General features: G+C 48.7%; 1 protein-coding gene across 1 annotated transcript in view; it reads right to left on the bottom strand.

Annotated features, from left to right (window-relative positions):
- LOC308632044 (piezo-type mechanosensitive ion channel component 2-like) overlaps positions 1-17,639 on the bottom strand; it is a gene marked incomplete at both ends in the record, with an annotated part of 215,161 nt that overhangs the window by 105,633 nt on the left and 91,889 nt on the right. The window contains 1 exon segment of the mRNA XM_081263701.1: positions 6,592-6,754. Coding sequence (XP_081119827.1) covers positions 6,592-6,754 — 163 coding nt within the window.

The following is a 17,639-nucleotide window of genomic DNA, read 5'->3' on the forward strand; positions in this document are numbered from 1 at the left end:
GGGAGCTGAGGCCAAGTGAAGTGAACCAGGCCCAGGAAGACAGACCCGCTTCCACGCCCACGGGGCCCCACGGGGCCTGAACTTGCAAGAGCAGGGCCAAGGCAGAGCTGGGCTGCGGGGTGGGGGTGGGTGGCAAGGGGCCAGGGCCGGGTGTAGGGACGGCTCTGTTGACCTCCTGCAGGGTCTGCTGACCAGGTGAAGAACAGGTGTACTCCCAGGTAGGTGAAAGGGATTTTAAATGCTCACAACACAGAGAAATAGCAGGTATTCGAGGAAATCAATGTGCTGAAGACCCTGAGTTGGTCATTCTACGTGTCTACAGGAACCCAAACAGCACAGTGCACCATGAATACGCAACTAGTGTCTGTCCATTAAAATACAGCAAAGAACTGAGGTGATTGTGAACGGTAGCAGCCTAAGAATCACTCATGCCCTGAATTCACCCTCAGAATTCTGATTTAGTAAGTCCAAGGTTGAACCTGGCAGCCTGACCTCCTGGTGGTCCCCAGATGATCCTCAGGGTTTATTCCAACCCAGACTGAAGGTGTGGTCCCACAGGCAGCTTCTGTCTTCTCTGTGTGGAGCTGATTAGAAGCCCTGGGACTGGGCTGTGGTGGGTGGGCAGCCTCCTGGGGTGAGAGGTGTCTAATCCTTGTCTTGGTGCACAGAACATGGTACCCCACAGAGCTGTAGCCACCACATGTGGAGCCCCTACACGTGGTAGGCACTGGCGCTGGGGTGTGGCTTCAGCACTGGGTCCCACTGGGGTGGCGCAATGCCAAGGTATTCTGCTGGAGTCACATCTCTGCAGACCCCTTTCTTTGGAAAAGATATTGAGGACATTTCTCTTTGGAAACTTGTTGGTTTCCAGTCAAGCTCAGACCCCAGACCAGGCTTTTGGGCAATGGAATCTTGTTCCTATTATTTTTGGTGAGAAATCAGTTTTTAAAACACTTCCACAGGAATTTATTGAAGTCACACCCAGGAGTCTAAAGTCAGACGCAAAGGGAGTGTGTTTCTGCAGTGTCACTAGTTTTTCATGCAATGTGCATTGTGACATGTTGACAACTGATCCTACAGAGAGCCTGAGGCAGGGAGCAAACATGCTGTAAGGGACAAACTTTGTCTCCAGCATCCCCTAGAGGTGAGAAGGCAAAGGAGGAAGTGGACTGGTGTGGGCTATCGTGAATGTCACCAAGCCTAATGTGAGGGCTTATTCCCTGCTAGACTGGCTTCGGGAAGATTGTTCTCCAAAATCACAATAGCAATTTAAAGCGCTCCCAGGGAGCATGTGGATGTGTGGGTTCCCACCGCCTGGAGGGCAATGGGCTTAACAACAGGCTGGGGGCCAGGAACCAGGCAGGACAGCACAGGGGACTTGGCAGTGCCAGCACAAATGGCCTCTCCCTGGGCTTGTTCTGGCCCTGTGCAGGAACGTCTAAAAACTCCCCAGTTAGGTGGCCAAGTAAGAAGGCACCTGTCCTTAGGAGTCATCTGAACATCATGTGAGAAGCAAATGAACAGCAAAGGGGACCAGCCAAGTGACAGTGACCATTCACGTTAAAGGGTTTTGCTTTGAGATTTAAAAAGAAAATCACCTAATAGAAAAGCATAAAACCAAAGCAGCATTCACACATGCACACACATGCACACACAATGCACACATGCACACACGCACATGCATGCAAACATGCATATACATACACACACATTTGCCCATAATGTGCAGATACATAAAAATGCACACAGACATACACATGCACACACGAACCCACATGAACACACAATGCACACACATGCACACATGCACATGAGCACACACTACACACAATGCACACACATGCACACACATACACACAGTGCACACACATGCACACACACATACACATTGTACACACAATGCACACACATGCACACATAATACATACACATGCACACATGAATATGAACACACACATGCACACTCATGGTGTGCTAGCCCTGTGCTACCATTTATTTCCTAGGAAACAGCTAAATTTGACTCTTCTAGATGACATGCCTGGTACTTTCTCTAGGAGTGGGGGGCACAAACCTGGCTGGTGCTCTAAAGCTTCCTGAAAGACACAGGACCCATGGGATTACTTGTGATGGATCAAGATGCAAAGAAAACCAACCTCTCTAAGTCTCTGTTATGAAGGTGTCAAAGGGGGCTGGGGATGTGGCTCCATGGTGGAGTCTTTGCGTGGACCCTCAAGCCCCAGCAACGCAATACAAACAAACAAAAAGTCCCAAGACAACAATGACAAACTGAGGTGAAAAGATTGAGCAGAGCAGGGATCAGCAGCAGCCTGACTGCCTTCCCCATCCATCCCGCCATTCAGCACCTGCTCCCGAGCCCGGCTCTGCTCCAGGCCCTGTGCTGGGTCCAAGGGAAAGACAAAGAATTCTTCATGGCACATCCATTGCTCGGGGATGCCAGTATATTAGCTTTATAAAATGCAAATGTCGGGTCCTAAGCTCACCTGACTGCAGGAATTTTGGATGCCCTGTTCCAATTATTCCTAAAATGGACGGGATTATTAAATGATAAGGAAGAAAAATATTATTGGTAAGCAAAGCAAAGCAAAAAGGAAAAAAAGAAAAAACAAACAAAGACCACATGACCCCCCCAAAACAACAACAAAACACCAAAACCAAAAACTAACTGCTGTTAGATATTTAGACCATCTGGTGCACAGTAGGACCTCAGAGAAAAGGAACGGAGTAAAAGTATCCTTATGTAACAAGCACCTCTTCTTCAGGCCCAGTGAGGACAGACTGGCCGGGGAGTGGTTTGGTGGCTTCACTCTGGCTCCATGGAGACTTCTGGGGTTGGGGACACTCACCCCTGCAGCCGTGCTGCCCAAGGCTTGCCCTCCTGTGCTGCCTTTGGTTTTCTGCATGGACTGCCCTGTGCACCCATTGCATGCAGTCAGTGCCCAAAGAGTGCACAGGCACCACCAGGCTCGTGGTCCTCAGGATCCTGCCATATTCTGGGCTACAACAGAGGTCCAGACAGGCAGAGCCTTGCCCTCCTGGAGCCTGTGGCCACTGAGGGAAACCAGAAATGAGTAACAGAGCAACACAGGCGAGCACTACAGGCTGTGATCATAAACACGCAGGCCCTGCCCAGGAAGCCCACTTTGGAAGGTGGCTGGGGCAGGCCTCATGGGGGAGGGAAGAGGGGGAGGAAGGGTCCTGTCTGCATGGTCGGGGAGGGAGAGGGCAGGGCATGGCCAGGCCCTGCAAAGCCATGTTGGGATTGGGAGCCTGCATTTTATTCTGGTTTAGTGGAAATCCAAAGAAATATCTTCCCCATGATTTCATCCTCAGCTTTATAGGAACAGCTGCTGTGTGTCGTCTCCACAGATGGGGTGAGAACAGAAGCTGCAGCGGGACCCCCATCTGGAGGTTCTTCTGGGTCTAGTTGAGAGCTGGTGGCTGCTGGTGATAACTATGGCAGTGGGGGTCCTGAGTGCAGACAGTACTTGGAGGTGGAGACAAAGGATTTGCTGATGTGATGTACAAGGGGCCCAGGGAAGCCAGGGTTATATCAGGTGTCTGGCTCTGGTGACTGGGTAGACAGGGCTCATGTTAACCTTGATGGGGTCATTGGTGGGCAGAATGTTAACACCTTAAGAGAGCAAATCCACAGAGACCCATGAGTCTTCCTCAGGGATTAGTTGCTACTTTAATGGATGCTGCACTTGAGAAGAATTCTCCCTGGCACCAGGAGATGGACTTCGCCATTTCTCCATCGAGATAAATGAAAGAAGCAGCAATGCCAGCAAACACTAGTCTTTTGGTATCCTCAAAACCCAAACATTATGGAGAGCAAAAGCCAAGATTTATAAGCAGCAGGAAGTACGTTGGGCCCTTCAAAAATAAAATAAATTCAGCTGCGGATTTTGGCTGTGTGACCCTGTTCCTTTCAGACTGAAGCCCAGATTGCCAAAGTAAGAAATCTTTCCTTGTAGACTGAACTTGGAGGCGTCACCCACCACCCTCTTCCTCCTGGGATCCCTGCGGATGGAAGATGCTAAGAGAATGGACCTTAATATGTAAATCAACCAAGAAGGGAAACAACCTGACAATCACGTTTAGCATTTTCAAAGCCTGGAATGAGATACTTGGAGAATTTATATTATTATCTTTATTTTTTTTTTAATTTTTATTTATTTATTTATTTTTTTAAATATTTTTTTTAAGAGAGAGTGAGAGAGGAGAGAGAGAGAGAGAGAGAGAGAGAGAGAGAGAGAGAGAGAATTTTAATATTTATTTCTTAGTATTTGGCGGACACAACATCTTTGTTGGTATGTGGTGCTGAGGATCGAACCCGGGCCGCACGGATGCCAGGCGAGCGCGCTACCGCTGGAGCCACATCCCCAGCCCTATTATTATCTTTAAATTACAGGGTTCATGATGTGTAAGGCTTAGAAACTTATACAAATTTCAGATGGCACAGAGCTCCCACTAGTCTAAACACGAAAAGGAAGTGTCCTGGAGAAAGAAGCATGATTTTAGAACTGGTGCCCATGATCACACTTCCCCAGCTGTCAGACCCTGACCATCAGACACAAGCTCTTTTCATGAGAACCTCCGCCGTCTGTTCACGTTTATCTGTCACGAGTGGCGAGAAGGGGTTCTCTGGGAGAGAAACACAAACACACTGTCCAACATAAGTGTCTAGAATTCTGAGAGGACCCTGGCTTTGAAATTGCTCCCCCTCAAGCTGGAGAAGGGCGTGGAAGGGAGGAAGAAGCAACTTATGAGCAGGCACCCAGGCGTCGCGTGGATTTTATGTTTACTTTGTACTCAAGACTGCTATGTGATGCATCACTACTAATTCCTTGGGGTTTTTGTTTTGGTTTGTTTTTTGGTGCAGGGGATTTATCCCTAGGCCTCATGCATGCTAAGCACATGTTCACCTCTGAGCTGCGCCTCTGACCTATTTATTAACTCAGTCTAGTGAAGAGTGTGGACAGTCTTCCCAACTACACAGCGTTCACTTCCATCTCTGACTTCAAAGTCCACCCAGTTGTCACTAGTTATCCTCTACCTCCATCCACAATAAGAGGATAATCGAAAAACAATCTCATCTTATAAATAATAATGATGTAAATGTCATGAGCTTACAAAACTTGAGCTAATTAATGGGTTTCCATCCACAACACTTGGGACAAATTTTGGTAATGATTATTTAAGCAGAATCTTTTCAAAACTCTAAATATGATAAAATAAAACTAGGATATGAATTAGAATATGAAAGCAGATACTCAAAATTTAAATTCCCTGTCGTAAAACTGTGAGGTGAACAAGAAGAAAAATAATGTCCACAGTTTTATCTGTTTTCAGGGCTGTAGCCTCAAATGCAAAACACTGCTAGCAGCAGCTCAGCTGATACTGTTTCCTGCACCCTGTGCCCTTCTTGCCTTTGAAGGGGGAACAGGACACGCGGTGTGAAGGCACATCTCCAACCACAGGGCGCTAGGGCGACAGCTGCATTCTGGTCAGCCTCCTTTGAGGCACAGAGGTGACCATTCTCAACATTAGTAAGTTCAGCTTTACAAGTTCAACTTAAAATACAACAGACACTAGTATGGCAGTATGTAAAAATGGGGATGTGTAACCGATGTGATTCTGCAATCTGTATACGGGGTAAAAATGGGAGTTCATAATCCACTTGAATCAGATGTATGAAATATGATATATCAAGAGCTATGTAATGTTTTGAACAACTAATAATAATAATAAAAAAAAAACATTTGGTAGTTGTATCTTGTGTCAAATGTCCAAATCAAATATATTTGAGTGACTTTTAAATTCGTAAATCTCATCTTTCTGTTACTAAATGAATGACTTCTGACATTGATGCCACCTGAACCTGCAGAGCCAAGGCAGTCATCAGGAGCGCCTGCTGGAGCAGGTCAGGGGACAGCATGAGAGGCGGCTGACAGACTCCTGCACACTTCCTGGTCCGGGAGCAACCCCCGAGCCCTGGGCACTAGATGAGCACTTACAGTTCATTCTTTATCTCGACCTTATCTTTTTTTCAATTCTCATGCTTCTCTAAACTTATCTTTTTTCCCCTCCAGAATGTTTTAAAGTAATTTGACCAACATGCTGCGTCAACATAACTGTCTTGGAGGGTAAGGTGCGAAGTTTCCCATCAAGGAGGAGTGAATCTTTTCCTCCTGAAACTACCCGTGTTACTGCTTCTCCAGATACCAAGACCTCCAGACCCAGCAGCTCATAACATGCGGACCCAATGCAGCTTCATGAGGTTACCATCTGCCTTAGCGTCAGATGACAGCTGGGGGTCTCGAGCTGGCCTTACCCATTGAGCTCCTCAGGAAGGGTGAGCACTTACATCCCCACCTGTCTCCATGTGGCTCAGCTATGGAAGAGAGGTGTGCCCAGCGGGCCACCCAGGTGGCTTTGTGAGGGACTGTAAGGGCTTTGCCATGTGCTCTGTCAGCACTGAGCTCTGCACAGGGAGCTATCAAAGTGCCACGACTATCAAGGGGCAAGGCCCTGGGGCCCAGGAGGGAAGACACACATAGTCAGATTTACCAGTTCTTCATTTTCAAACTCCAGGTTATATTGTGCTGCTTCTTCTGTCACTGGTTTCTGAACGATGTTTCTGCAGACAAGCCAGATAGTCAGGCTGGCGATGAACATCCCGATGTCAGGCACGAACACTCGGATCCCGTTGCCAGCGTCGGCTCCCTTCAAGCTAGGGAGGGAAGAAAGGGAGGAAGTTTAGTCGTTTCCTTATTTGTATTGTTGACCATCTTACAATACATCCAAGTACTCTCAATGATTTAAGATAAAATATGCTGTTTCTGCCTAGGAGGTATCAGAAGGCTTTTCATTGATGTCAGGATCTTATACAAATCTAAGGTTCAGGGGTAGTCCAGCATTTTACAGGAGTTTCAGATATATTATGGAGAACTCTAAGTAGTGATCACTTCTAAAACATGCTAATGAATATATTTTAGTAAATAAACCACATATCCGGTCCAAATGCAGCTGTCTGCAATTTGACTAAAGCAGTTAAAAACTGAAGATATATTGGCAGCTAGAAGGTATGTTATTATAAATGTAGGTGAAAGCTAGACGAGAAAGCAGAGGAAATGTCAAAGCTCCTTTCAGGTCTGGGACCTCTTCATTATTTTGCATATTGGGTTGATCTGTCTCCCATTCAGTTCCACAGAAATTGATCCACCAAGTTTCTTCTCTGATGTTAGGAGGAGAAATGCTGAACCGAGAATCGGAAGACTGGGGTTGTGGCCAGTGGACACTGAGTGTCTGTCTGCCTTCCTTGTGCTGTCCAGTGAAATGAGTCACCAGCTCATGCCTTTAAGAGAGGTGAATGCTTACGTATGCAAAGCGAATATGGAAAGTCACAGGAAAATATGACACGCATTTCCACCAACACGAAGGCATTGAGAAGAGCAGTATCACTGACCTTCAGATCACCTTCAGACTTGGGATCTGCTGTTATGAGACCTGGAAACAAATGTGGAGCAGTGGGCTGCACCAGGCAGAGGGCAAGGAGGGGCCTCCGCTGGACAGGGAGGAGGGCTCCAAGGGAACAAAATCCAGACGCTGCCTGTGACCTGAGGCTGCCTGTGACCCGAGGCTGCTGAGACCCTAGGCATGTTCCAGGGGGTGGGGTGGGGGGCGGTGTGAACACAGAGGAGGAGGCAGGGCACAAGCACTGGCACGGAGGCCCAACAGGCACCACCTCCACCCAACTGTGCTGGCGAGTGTGGGTCCCCAGAACTCACAGCCACGGCCCACGACAGGCCAGCCAGCTCCCTGCAGCTGTGCTCCTCCATCACCCACAGGGCTGCCACTGTCCTGAGCCACTGGGCACCCAGCGCTGACAGGCCTGCAGGGCTAGCAGCACAGTGCTCACTGCTAAACGTGGAGAGTGGTTGCTGACATTTCCTCTGTTCACCCATGAAATAGGAAATAAACCCTGGCAAGGAAAAGCCAGTGGAGTAGCTGGTGATATGAGGGGACGTCCCGCAGCCTTGGTCTGCAGAGTGAGCTCGCAGCAGGGAAGACACAGGCCGAGCTGAGGTCTGTGCCAGTGACGGAGCTTCTGGGGGTGAGAGGAGCGCAACCTCCCAGGGGCTCAAGTCTCTGGAGAAGTGTTTACCAGAGGTAAGACTTGTCCAGGGACAGGAAGGAAGAGCCAGGGACATTCATCAGGTTGGGTGTATACATACGCAGTGGGCGGGGCTTGGTCCCAGGACCCATCCTCCGACACCTGGGTCCCTCTCACCATGGCACAGGTTCCGTGGGACCTGTGTGCATCCTCCTCCTGTGTGCTGTATGTTATCTCCAGACTGCTTATGTCACCTGATCCAGTGTCAACGTCACACTCACCCCTGCCGTCCTGTGTCGTCAGGGCATGACACCATGACAAGACTTGCACATGCTCAGTACATTTGCAGCTGTTTTCCAGGAGTTTACCGCCTGTGAGTGGTGGATCTGCAGATGCAGAACCTAGATAGCAGCTGACTGTGCATATTCCTATTCACCCTGTGACTGTGCACAGCATCCTTTTATGTTGTGTGTGTTGTACACTGTGATGACCCTCATCGAGAATACCATTATCATCGTTCACATCTTGGTAAAGAATGTTGATACTTTTTGGAACATGAGCCCTCTCTGTGTACCCAGAGCTTTGCACACACTATTGGATCAGCCACCGCCACACTCAGCTGGGTGGAGTTGTCCCCTCTCTGCACCTGAAGCAGCCCAGGCTCTAAGAGTCCCACAGACGGAGGACACAACTGCCCTGCCTGCAGGCTAGTGAGGCCTTCTCCTCTAGGCCCGCTGCTCCCCACCTCCAGGCTGCCCACGTGCCTTGCTCAGAGGGAACAAAACCAAGTGCATCCTTTTTTTGGAAGGGGTTTCACTGGTGTTTCCCCAGCATTTTTGCATCCAGGGGGGTCGTCATGCACCACTGTGCTCAGGGTCAGAATCCTCACCCCACAGACTGCAGGACACAACAGTCCAGATCTGACTCAACGAAGGGCTTTCTGGTCTAGCGTCTCCTAGGAATCAATCTTCAGGACAGTCTAGCTGGCTGCTTGAATAAAAGAGGGGCTGCACAGTCTCGCAAAGCTCCGTTTCTACAGATGGCTCCAAGCGCTTCATAAGTAAACACCATGTATCAGTTTTTTTTTTTTAATAGCAAATTCCTTTCATTTGAGACAAGAGTTAAGAGGATCCAATTCAGAAAGCTTCATCCAAACTGAATTCATAATAATGAAATCTGATGATGGATTATGTCACAGGAAGAACGCAGACGTTCATTATGCACCTTTAAAGTCAGCCTAAGGTGATCTCGCAGAGCAAATGAATTGCAGTCATTAGAGTGAGAAGAAAAGGGGGGGTCAAGGAAAGAGACTAGAGAACACAGCTCTGGCTGACCCTGTGGGACTGAAGTGAGAGGCCCCTGGTGCTGCTCCCCTGGGTTTTTGGCATAGACTTTCATACCTTTCATGGAAAACAATTTGACCAGACTTCGCAAAAGGCACCTGCCAAGCCAAGGTTGGTAGGAGGTTCTGAGAGAAAGGTACCAGGGCTCCAGCTGTGGCCTCGGCAGCTTCCTGCACCACAGCTCAGCTGCAGACGCCTAGCCTGGCCTTCCCCTCCCCGCCTGCCGACTGCATTGAGCTCCCGATTTATAGGCAATGGCTTTGAATAACTGTCTCTGCTTTGTGCTTCTTGATCCCCAAAGAGACATTTCACAGTGCAGGAATGTTAAGGAGTAAATGAAGTTAGTTGCAAAAGCAACCATTCCACCCGCTGTGCCAGAGTTCAGCTCCCGGGTCCAGGGCTGGCTCCGATTCCCATTTGGAATGGAGTGTATCAGCTGCGGAGGTGCGAAACTATGAACTGGGCTTGCTGAGTTCACCAAGCAGGGTGTCGGTAACACTGCCTGGCAGAAGACTGTAACGAAAGTGATGCAGACTACACAGGTCATAGTCTAAGTGATGTGTCATCCAGAGGCCATCAACAAAGTTCCCTTCTCTGTTGTTTAGACCATGATTTAATAAAGCACCTTCTTCAGAATGTTAGTCCTCAGAAGTGCTGAGCATTAAAACAAAACCAAAAAAATCTTTGGTCAAATAGGTGTTAGAAACTCACAGTGCATGCGATCATACTAAAAGGCTTGAGCATCCCTGGGTCTAGCAATTCAGTTGGATTTATTTACACTTCTGTTTCCCAAACTTATTTGACCAAGATGTTCGTGTAAAGGACAGGTCATCTGCTGAATCCACTGGCCTCTCCTTTCTACACCTTCTCCATGCCCTGGTACTGATTTTGTGACCATGACAAAATACACCAAGGGACAGCCATGATGGCCCTCTTTGCTCTGAACTCCTCTCAGAAATATTCTCTTCTTGCTTATCAAAAACAATGAGACAAAGGCAGCGGCCCAACACTTCTCTGCCTTGATGAGTTCAACTGTTTGAGGTTCTGCCTGTGAGAACGTGCAGCACGTGCCTTCCTGAACCCAGCTTGTCTCATTCAGAGAAGTGTTCTCCAATTCCATCCATGGGGTCACACAGGTTAGGATTTCAATCTTTTCCAAGACTGAATAGTATTCCGTTGTGCCTGGACACACCGTCACCTTCTCTTCCCTCCACCAAGGGACTGGGTTGACTCCCTGTCCTGCTGGTCTGAACAGAGCCACAGGGCGTGGCCTTTTCCTTGCTTACTTTATCCGAGTCTACAGAGGATATATAACTCATTTCTCCCTCAACTAGTACAATTCCTGTAGATCTTTGTTCGAAATCCCCAAATATTTTATGCATAGCAAAGGAGCCGACTCCATTATAACCTTCAGGAAAGCAGAGCACATTCTGGAGCGGCTTCCTCCCAAAGGAAAGATGGCATTGGCCACTCTGCTCCACTGTGAGAGCAGGCTCAGGGGAGGTGGGATCACAAGGACAACACTACCAACAGCCAGACATCTCCCCCTTCCTCCACCCTGGCCATCCACACATACCGGATGGTGCCTCTTGCTTGCATTGAAAAGCTTGAGAAAAATGAACTTCAATTAATTTTGCTGAAAAGAAAATAAGCTCCCCAGTGAGTAGCTGCAGGAGAGGGCTGCGAGTACGCTTTTCATAAACGCTGAGTCTGCAGACAGCAGGGAGTTTTCTGGATCACTACTAGAAGGTAACAAAGAAATCAGCATGGACTTTGGACTAGAAGTCCCCCCCCCCTCCACGGAGCCCCATGGTTCAGTCTTTGCTTCTGGCCTTGACCTCTGAGGAAGCAGTTTTTCCTTGCGCAGGCTCTCAGCCTGGCCCCTGCACTCTTGCACAAGGCTCACAGGCAGCGCTGTGTCCCCTCCAGTGCCACATGCCACACTCATGATTCAGACCTTCCTGGCTACTTGGTGAGCTGGTGTTGCCGGCCTTCTCTGCTGGAGGCAACGTTTTCTGGTTGTGTTTGCATCTTGTAGAGACTTGTAGAGACGTGTCCTATTCCCTGTCAAACCGCCTCCTACCACCCTTCAGGGACAACTGCTGACTAATTACCATGAGATAGCCACCCAGTGGTGATCAGGTAAGGCCACCATTATTGACTGTGTTGGGCTGCAAGGGGACACTTCCCCTTGCCTCCAATTAATCAATTACTTATCTAATCACAATCAATGTGGATCCCTGAATCCCTGTTTTGTTGGGTTGTGTTTCGAACTCATTGCTGTTTATTCTGATGCTCGAGTTGCCCTCTAATAACGAGAGCCCCTTGAGGCGACTTCCGTCACCACAGAGCACACCCGACTCCTTCAGCAAATTTTCAGGCCCCTCTCAGGTCCCAGCCCTTGTCCTCTCTGGGCCCTGTTTCTCAAAGAATCCCTGCTTTCCCTGAGCCGAGTGAGGTGCTCGGGGCTGGCACTGAGGTCCAGGCACCTGCAGTGGGCACTGCTACCAGGCCACCACTGTCTGCAGGGCTTATGGCTGTAGACAAGGGGACGCACCTGTACGTGTCTCCATAGATGCAAATGCACATTTACAGCTGTTCCCACATCTTTCTGTGTCTGTGTGTTTTAAAGACCTCATGTATTCATTCTGACACTTCAGCTTCAGTTTAATGTCTTGGGAGTCTTTCTCGCCTCTGCCTTCCATGTTTATGGGTCTCTGTTCTGGTAGTGGGAAAACTGGCTCCTGTGATCTTTCACATATTTAGTGATATCAGTTATCTGTTTAATGCAGCAAATTTTCAAACCACCACAGCTGCCTCATCCACCATCCTTGCCCACCTGCAGGAGCCATTCTCACACCCCGAACCCTTCAGTGATACCTTCCTGCAGCACCACCTCAGCAACCGGCTTCCATGGGGCCGGGCACGCTGCACACACACTTGATGGGAAAGGAAGAAAAGAGAAAGTGGAAAGACAGGAGAGAAGGGAAGGGTCTTTATGAATTCCTTCAAGAGGAAGCCTGAACAGAGAAGATGGGAGAGATGAGAACACATGCAGGTATGTACAGGAGCTATCATCCATGATGTACGAGGCTCCCCAAGTCCTATCAGCTCTCCCTCACTGACTTGTTTACTGAGTGCAGAACCACTGAGCAGAGTGTTCAAAGAGAAGGAGAACAGCAGCAGATTAATCTGCACCAGTCAACAGAAGTAGGAGGGTTGTGATGAGATTAGATGGAGACATTTTTGGTTTTGATGATGAAACTATTTTAAGGCTTTGGACCAAAGATTTGATCCTCTAAAGTATAAAATGTGACAATAACATCTTTGCAGATTTGAAGACTTATATGCACTTTTTTTTTTTGAGATGGCAGTTAAAGATATACAGAATGGTCATCTGTGTTTTAGAGGAAACTTCTAGGCTCTGGGTGGGTGCTGTAGGATCCTGGCCCAGCCTGGTTCTGAGCTAGAAGTGGGCAGAGTCTCCTTGGAGGGACGTCAGAGCAGTGAGCAGCAGGGCTGTCTCAGGTCTCTGTAGGTCTCAGCACACCAGGACTCAGTGCCCACCAACCCAGAGGTGTGGGCAGGCTCCTTTCTCCTCAGTCCCTCCACTGCATGCCAGCCCTGCCCTGAGACCTGGCCTGGGGTGACAGCTTGCCCACTGCCTCACAGAAGTGGTAGCTATCCTGAGGAAGAGCTTTCCAAGGTCTCATCTCAACTGCTGGGTGGCCAGGGAGTCTCCCTCATCCCCGGAGGCCTTCACTCCTAGCACTGCCCATAGGGGGCAGCCCAGTCCTGGATTACATTCTTAGCCACTCTGATCCCCCTGAGCCACTCGGAGTCCCACCAAGCTCTTAATATGAGTCTTGAACTGGCTACAAACACTCATGAAGGACTGCAGAAGCAGGTAGTGAACTCTGCTGAACTACAGCCCACATTGTGGACATGGGAGATTTACTTCATTTTGGTGGAGGACACAGTGTCCAAGAGGAGGTGGCCTGCTTGATCCAAAGCATGAGGATTAGGAATCTAACCCACAGCACAGGTTTCTGAGATGGAGCAGCTTCAATGTGCCCATGAGGCTCAGTCTACAAATGTCCTGAAACAACAGCATCGTCACCTTTATGGGGAAGGGTATGTCGCAGGAGGCTTCAATAGGAATAGACTTCATTTGCCTTCTTTCTTACAGCGCCCCCTGCTGGGCATTACCCTCCCAGCCCATGAATTGGTCATGACCAATTCACTACAAAATAAATTGAGGGTGCCCCAATCAGCATTTCATTTTTTCTGAAATTTAGAAGAAAAATAGTGAAAAAAATGTCAGTGTGTAGCAGATGATAAGAGAAATGTTTTTTTGAAATTTTGTGACTAAGTTTGTGCCGTACTGGATCATGACATAAAAGACATTTCTTAGTGTAGTCATAGTAAAATAAACCATTCTCTGGCAAAACTCTTCTGTTTAAAGCAGGTAGGGAATTTGTGTAGGGCCAAGATGCAGATACTACAAATCCTGTGCCCGACCTCCTGGAGCCAAGTGTACCTCCAGGTCTGCACATCCCCCATGTCAGGATGGCACATGCTGCAGACCTGACATAATACCAGGAGGCAGCACACGGGCAGCGGCCCTATCACACACTCCCTTGGAGTTATGCTGCACACTGGCCGACATGGCCTCCTCCTGCTGCTGGGTGACTCAGGTCAGGTCGGGTTTGCCATGGACAGCAAGGCTAAATGTTGGGTTTTCAGAGCATTTCCATCTGGAGGCAGCAGAGGAGGGCTCTCAGTGCCTGCACTGAATCCCTTATATCAATCAACGGGTGATAAGCCGTAAGGAAAGATCACAAGGCTTCCAGAAATAAAATGTTAATTAAATGAGTGAAAAGAATCACCAAATTTTTAACTGTCTAAAGATGAAAAAGGTTGCATGCATTCTTTGCTGGAGAGATTGTAAGGGACACAGCATCTCTGGGCCTTGTCATGGAACATAACATAGAAAAACTAAAGGTGAAACCACCTCAGGACCCCGCAACCTCACATGGGGTGCACGTCCAAAGGAAGCGGAATCGGATGCCAGGAGGTGTCTGCACTCTACGTTCTTACAGCACCTTCCACAGTGGCTGAGCCAGGACATCAGCCCAGCTCTCACCACGGTGGAGGATGAAGGGAACTTCATGGGCAGAAACATGGAACTGCATGCCGGCATCAAAAAGAAAGAAATCCTATTATTGGCAGAAGCAGTGTGGGTAAGCCTGAAGGACACTAAGTTAAGTGACATGGACCAGTTTAGAAAGACAGATCCTGCGTGACCTCATGCCTGTGGAATCCCAATGCCTATCTCCTGGGGCAAGCAGGACAGTGGCTGCAGGGGTAGGGCTGCTGGTGGCATCAGGGTTCAGGCAGACAGGAATACTCTGCTGCTCCATTCACGGTGCAATGGCCACAGCTCAGCACGGAGCAGGGTGACCACAGCCACAGAACTCTTGGTTTTCAAAATAGCCAGAGAGAGAGGGTGTTTTGATACAAAGAAATAACCAATGTTTGCAGTATGGATCACCAGAGTTGATGACTACATAACCCAAATAGGAATCAACACAGCACAGCTGATTTGTGTAATTATGTGTCAAAAAGGAAAGGGACTGGGGAGCAGCACAGGGGTACAGAGCTTACCTGATATGTTCAAGGCCCTGTGTTCAATCCCCAATATTACAAAAACTAAAAATGAAAAACAAAATAAAATAAAAGGTGCACTCTATATTAAGCAAACCCAAGAAACAAAAAATATAAAATTGTGAAGAATAAATTATAGTGTAAGGGTTCACACCACAAATCAAAGTGCTGAAAATATCATTAAGTGTACTTTCCCATGCAAGTGAAACGTGGTTTGGGTTTAAGGGAGTCTTCAGCAAGCATTTAGAGGAAAGCAAGACTGACTGACTGGCAGATGGGCTGGAAGTGGAACAGCCTGTGAAGAGACCTCTGGATTGAGGGGCAAATGTGCGATGTCCACTCTGAGACCTGTGCGCAAATGTTCACGGCAGCTTCCTTCACAGTCACCCAACAGAGGGCAGCCCCACCATCCACCACTGACCACAGGTGACTGTCAAGGACACGATGTGATACTGCTGCAATCCAAGGGAATTAAGCGTGGCTGCATGTGGCTCTGTGGACACCTCTAAATGGCCCTGCTATTTGAGAGAGGCCAGGCACAGAGGGGCACTGAAGCCACAGTTCCATCACGGGCAATCTGAAAACGCCAAAGCCACAGTGGTGGCTGCTAGTGGTGGGGAGGGAGGAGACTTGGGGGTGAAAAACATTCTGTATGTCCTGATGGTGGTGGTGGTCACGTGACCATGTGTTTGTCCAACCTGAACTCTGCGGCCTTTTAGTAGATGTAAATTCAACAAGACAGAGAAAGAGAGAGAGAGAGAGGAGAGGAGAGGAGGAGAGGGGCGGGGGGAGGAGGGAGAGGAAAAAGAGAAGGAGAGGAAAGAGGAGGGCGGGAGAAGACAGACACCGACACCGAGGTGAGGTGGGACGCCTCTGAGCTAAGGCAACACAAGATGAATAAAGACACAGCCAGGCACAGTGCCATCCCACCAGCTCGGGAGGTTGGAGGATTGCAAATGTAAAGCCAGGCTCAAGAACTTAGCAACTTAGCAAGACCCTGTCTCTAGATAAAATATAAAAGCTCTGGGGATGTGGCTCAGTGATGAAGAACTCCTGGGTTCAATCCCTGGCATCAAAACAAAATTTAAAAATAATAATAAAAAAATAAAGTCAAAGGAGCAGCCAGAAGGAAGAGAGAGAGAAGCCCCAAATCTGAAATATAAATGAAGAAGCAACAGCAACCCCAACCTAACAAGTGTCGGATACCAAATGGAACATTGTGAACCAGCTGCATCTGCAGCTACATAACTACTGAAAGTAACAGGACGCGGGGCCCATGGCGGGATGGCTTCACGACCTCTCTTCACGCAGAAATCCTGCCCGTGGGTCCCCTCCCGCCTTCGCTGAGCATTTCAACAGAAGCTGCTTTGCTGGCTGCTTCTCCCCGGGGATTTCCCTACCAGAAAATTTTATGGCAAGGATAAAATTAACAATGCGAGGTCCACAGGAAACGGTTTCTTTTTGCAAATCTTTTTGCTTGAAATTCTGGGAAATTATGTTTTAATAGTTCAAGACCTATTATGAAATCTCTGATTTATGGGATTAGGGCTAGGTCATCGAGAGCCTTTCTCCTAAACAAAGATTTGTTAATTTCATAAGTAAAAAAATCAAGATCCCCAGCGTGAGTCGGGGCTCCTGTGATCTGTGCCGGCACCTGCGCACAGTGTGTGTTTCCATCCTATTTGCAGGACATGGGCCCTGCCCCAGCCTGGCCAGACGCAGGGATGCTCAGGCTGTCAGCCAGGCCCCTCCTGTCCTCACTCCCGTCACTGTCCCTGCAGTGTCCTCCCTTGGCTCATCTAACACTAGCTCTCTAGGTTCACTGAGATGACCGTAGCTCCTGCAGCCTCCTGCGTCAGGTCCCCTGTTCAGTCCAGACCCGGGGCCTCTGGGCGTGGCTCCTGACAGCTCACACTCACGCGTGCACATGGACATAGGCGTGTCTGAGAACAGGGGGCAGTTCAGATGAGACCGTGGTTATGCTTCCTGTCCCTCTTCAAGCCAATCTCAAGGCTGGCTTGAGAGCCTTATTTAACAAATACCTCTTAATCGAATTGTATGGGAAATCATCACTTATCACAGCTGATCAACTTGGTGGGGCTGAGTGCCAACAGTGGCTGTTTCCACCGCAGTGAATTCCTCATTTTAGCATGCAACCCGACAGGCACTTCCATTCAACATTCTCCAGGTGTCTGCTGAGGGCCAGGCACTATTCTGTCCCCCCCCCCCGCCTCTTGATACACAGATGTGTTAAGGTTCTGTGGCTTTGGATCTCATAGTCCCTCCCCTCTTTCTCAAGAAGACAATCTCTAGGAGAAACAAGCTCGGCCACGCTTCTATGAGGCCACTGCTTTCTGAGATACCTCTGTTGGCTATCCATGGTCCTCAGAGAACTTGCACCCTCACGGTGCTTACGTGCCCTGGGCTGCAGGCTCCTCCTGGATTCCTTGGTAGAGAAAGGCAAGGACCATGTGAGGCCGCTCAGCAATCAC

The sequence above is a fragment of the Spermophilus citellus genome (genome assembly GCF_964194105.1).
Source record: "Spermophilus citellus genome assembly, chromosome: 12".
NCBI classification, from domain to species: Eukaryota; Metazoa; Chordata; class Mammalia; order Rodentia; family Sciuridae; genus Spermophilus; species Spermophilus citellus.